This window comes from Coffea arabica, chromosome 8c, assembly GCF_036785885.1.
Source record: "Coffea arabica cultivar ET-39 chromosome 8c, Coffea Arabica ET-39 HiFi, whole genome shotgun sequence".
In the NCBI taxonomy this organism is placed as follows: Eukaryota; Viridiplantae; Streptophyta; class Magnoliopsida; order Gentianales; family Rubiaceae; genus Coffea; species Coffea arabica.
The window spans coordinates 43328709-43333166 of NC_092325.1; the positions used below are offsets into that span (position 1 = coordinate 43328709).

Below are 4458 nucleotides of genomic sequence, written 5' to 3' on the forward strand. Positions count from 1 at the left end.
CACCTAAAGCAAACCCATTTAGACATAAAATCTGTCTCACTTCCCGAATGAATGATGTTATTTGAGTTTGACAAATTTTATAATGTAGAGACAAAAGCTGCCCGTCTTGAAGTTTAAGGACTAAAGCAAACTTTAGGTATAGTAAAAGGATATGAAGTGAAATTAATCCCAATCAAAATCATCATCAAAAAGCACATCGTGCGATGGACCATTTGACTAACTTTTGATGCATTGAATCTGCGGCGTTGGACCAGATTTTCTTCACACAAATTAATGACAAAAACAAAGATGTTTCCCTCGAAAAGAAACAAATGTGATCGAAAAAACGAAGTCAACAATTAGAGCTGATAATTAATCCTACTACTACAGTAGTAGTTTTTCTTTAAACAAAGAAGATGAGTAGCGGTTATGTACAAATGTGAGCTCTAATCAAATCTCTTTCTCTATCTCTATCTCCACCAGCAGTGCTTTCTTCTCCTCTATCAACCCTTCACCGCCGGCAATCAACCCACCCACCAACAACTTTTACTTTTGTCTTCCTCTGTTTTCTCCCATCCATCATCCCTATTTAAAATTCAAATTCTAACCCCATCTTCAAGTTTTACATGCGGCTGTCTACCTGTTCAACCAACCAAACCACCACCAACTATAACACCTACTGATATCCAATTACCAAATAAGTAGAGAGTACCCACTTCCTTCTTTTTCCATATGTACACAAGCCCCCATATCCCTTGGGGGGGGGGGGGGTATTATCCTCTGGGCAATTCTTGATTTCCCAAGCAAAGTATATATGCCAACAGGGGGACTGGGGACATCCCCCTGCCAAATTGTTGCCTTTCGTAGAAGGCTCTCGTCCTTTCTCAAGTTTTCAAGAATATGATCTGATCAACCCCAAATTGTATAGATTCCTCATAACTAAGCTCCCCAGTGATAACATGGCCCCACCTACACCAACGGTGGGCTCACCCTTTTCCTCCGCCTTCTGATGATAGATCAGCGGCAGTTCCTTCACTTTCAAGTCATTCAATCCGATTTTTTGTCGAACCCCCTCGATAATCTTGGAATCGGCAGCATTCCCAGCTGCATCTGTTACGTAGAATACGTTCAGGGCAGTGTCCCCCGTTGTGGAGATCTCAGCTCTTGTCACGTTAAGACCGTTTTCTCGGAAGGTTCGTGTTACATCGGCCAATAGGCCTGCCCTGTCGCTTGTACACAGCTCTAACCTTACACCCTGTCATCAAAGAAAAATTGGCACATAGTAACTGTTAAGACTTCTTCTTCCAAAGAAAGAGACCAAAATAATCCTACTTACTCCAGTTTTTTATTCCTTTCACACACACACACACACACACACAAAAGAAGGGAAAAAAAAAATACCTGAGACGCCCTTCTTTCAATTGACGCTTGTAAACAGAGAATCACTCGTTGCTTCTCAGCTTCTGAACTAATGGGGGTTCCGTCAGTGTGCTTAATAAAGAATTCCTACAACCATCCATTTTTTATCAAGATTAAGCAAGTCAGTCGTGATTAAGCAAAACTAATACTAACACAAACAGCTTGGAGAGAGTCTCAAATGCTTAGTGAAGAATATATATATATATATACCATGCACGCCCTGTCTGCAGCAGTGTTAATGGTGGCATGAAACACAACATATTGCATGTCTGTCAAGGTGCAAACAACGTCGAACAGAAGCTTCATCCGATCCTTGCACTGAACATTTACAACAGAGTATCCCCTCTCCAAACAATTCTGAACTAAAACCACCAGAGAATCATTGCTTTTGCTAATTATCGGCTTCCTCTCGTAATCACGATCAGCAAACATCATTTGATGAAGCCTCCTCTCTGTATGAGTAACAGACATGGAAATCGATGTTTTGGCACTCTTGATATCATTATCACCCTTCAAAACGTTCCTTAACCGGGCTTCTATCCGATTGATTTTCCGACAATCCTCAATTTGGGACCCCGAATCACAGTCTTTAACGTGAATTAGTGACGCAATTCGTCCATTATGAGTCCACACCTTAGATTCCACCACATTGCACTGCAAATCAGCTAGCACGGCGAAAACCTCAGATAATAGCCCAACTCGGTCAGTTCCGGTTAATTCCAGTGCTGTTAAGCCCTCAATGGATCTTGAACTCGTATAATGAATTGTCCCGAGTGACTATACCAAACATACCAAATCAGTAAATCCCACGAATTGGCTTTTACGAATATTACCAAAGAAAAAAAAAAAGCAACTAAATGGTAATAAATGCAATTAGGATGAATTGAAGATGAGAATAGCTAATTTTATGTACCTGTTCAATGTAATTGATGACGCTTTCGTCGGTTAATTTGTTGCCGTTTAAATCAGTCACATGAAAAACTGCAAAACAGAAACGAAACGCCACAATCAGCAAAAGGGCTAATAACGAAACTAACGTCCCCAAAGAACGGTAACGTAAGCTAAAAGGCCGGCGCGTTTTAACAGAAACCTTTAAAAAAAGACCAAAAAAAGTGCTTACCGTCCATGAACCACTGACCATCGGAAGAAATGTAGGCTTTCTTAATTGAAAGATTCAGATCGGTCAAAACCTGTACTGCTTCCAGAAGAATGCCGTGTCTTCGAGCGCTGTCAATCTGGGAAGAAAGCAAAAAAGGAGAAACAAATCAATCAAAATTACTACTAATATTTAGATGAATATTAAGGAAAACTTGAGTCAAATCATTAGAAGCCCAGAAGAGTATAAGCCGACTTTACCGTAACGCGTGTTGCATTAGAACAGCCGGCATTGTCAAACATGACCCTGTGGGGAAAGAAAAAAAAAACAGAATTGGTGGGGAAAACAAGTCAGAATTGGTGAAGACGTAAGAGACTTTAAATTGAAATTTCAAACTTTCGAATTCTTGAACATTTCAAATAGGGATTTTTCCAGCCAGATTTTCCACGTCCTCGAAGAGGAGTCAAGCGTGGGAATGGAGTGACTTAAAAGGTAAGGAATGTGAGCACAAGTGCCACATTAAAAAAAAAAAAGAAACTATAGTGATGAAATTAGTCAACAATAAGGAAGTTCTAAAAATTCGTGGAGATGTATGATTTGATTTTGTGAATATGTTGTACAAGAGCTGGACTAAGGAAACTTCCATAGGAAGATCTGAATATTTTTGAGGTTAGAAATCACAACAAGTTTGGAGCGAATATTCGGAAAAATGGAAAGGAAAATATTTGCAGAAGTTTCCGTTTTTTGTTTTTTCTTCTCCAAAAAATTCTTTCCGCAGTAGCAGGGAAACCCAGAAAACAAAGAAAACAGAGGAATGAACCGACCAAAAATTCACCAAAATCTTCAAGAAATTGATGAATAAGGCTTCATTGTTTTACTCAAAAATGGACTATTCAAGCAAAACTCGGATGAAGAATCGAAACAAAATCCGGAAAAGTAGACCCAAAAACCAACAAACAAGTGAAGAAGAAACAGAGGAGAGCAAAGTTAGTAGCATACCTAGGAGTATTCATACGAATCACAAGCTTTTGATATTCATCTAAATAAGAAGGCCACTCCATAATTTCTTTCTCAGTAACCCTTCAAAGATTTCTCCTGTTTCTTGATTCTTCTTCAGCTATAAAAACCCAACAAAAAAAACACACGGCTCTAATTGACGAACTTCACAAAGAAACTCAGAACTTAATATAATCTTCGTTTCACATAGTCCCAATCGCCATTAACAACAAACAATAGATAGCCGTTCTTCTTCTTCTTGTTGGGTGAAAACACACACCAAAAACGAGCCTTACTTTCTTTGGTAAGAGAATACTACCATGTGTAGCTCTGTAATGTAAGCTCTGGTGTTGTCTCTCTACAAAATCTACTCTCTCTCTCTCTCTCTCTCTTTTTCTTTCTCTAGCAGCGCAAAGCACGCTTTGTGGTTATGTGCTTTACCCTGTCTCACTGACTCGCCTATTTATATATTCTTTAGTTTATTTACTAATAATTGTTTTCTTTTTATTTTTGGTTGATTTATCATATTTTATTGATGAATTTTGAGACCACGCCTCTACGCAAAGGGTGGTAGCGTCACATGCGTGACTCGTGCTGCCCCAAGTGCCTGCCCGACGTGACCTACATTTGATTTTTCACTTTTCCTCTTTCATTTTCTTCCCTTTCAAAGAGCCATTTATGATATTTGTTGGTATGTAAAATCAGTGGTATACTTCGAACCCAAATATTCATACAAAAATCTCCTATGTTTTAAATGGGATATAAAATCTTTAACCTGAAATTTCATATACAAAGTAGTGTAACATGACCGTAATGTTAGAATCCCCTATGATGTAACATTTAATTTGAATTCTCGTACACAAAATGACGTAACATGAACGTAACGTTTTCGTATACATGATAGTAGATACTTATTTATTTGAATTTACCTTCTGCTATAACTATAAAAGAAAAAAAAAACTTAGAAC

The 4458-nt window shown here is 38.4% G+C and overlaps 1 protein-coding gene across 1 annotated transcript; it reads right to left on the minus strand.

The window, feature by feature from the left end:
- Positions 1-345: 345 nt before the first annotated feature.
- On the minus strand, positions 346-3912 carry LOC113705667 (ACT domain-containing protein ACR8-like). The gene is made up of 7 exons (XM_072063857.1): positions 3494-3912; positions 2755-2800; positions 2519-2633; positions 2312-2379; positions 1609-2175; positions 1381-1485; positions 346-1234 (listed from the first exon to the last, which is right to left on the minus strand). The coding sequence occupies exons 1-7, from the start codon at positions 3553-3555 to the stop codon at positions 872-874; spliced, it is 1326 nt and encodes a 441-aa protein (XP_071919958.1). The 5' UTR covers positions 3556-3912; the 3' UTR covers positions 346-871.
- Positions 3913-4458: the final 546 nt, after the last annotated feature.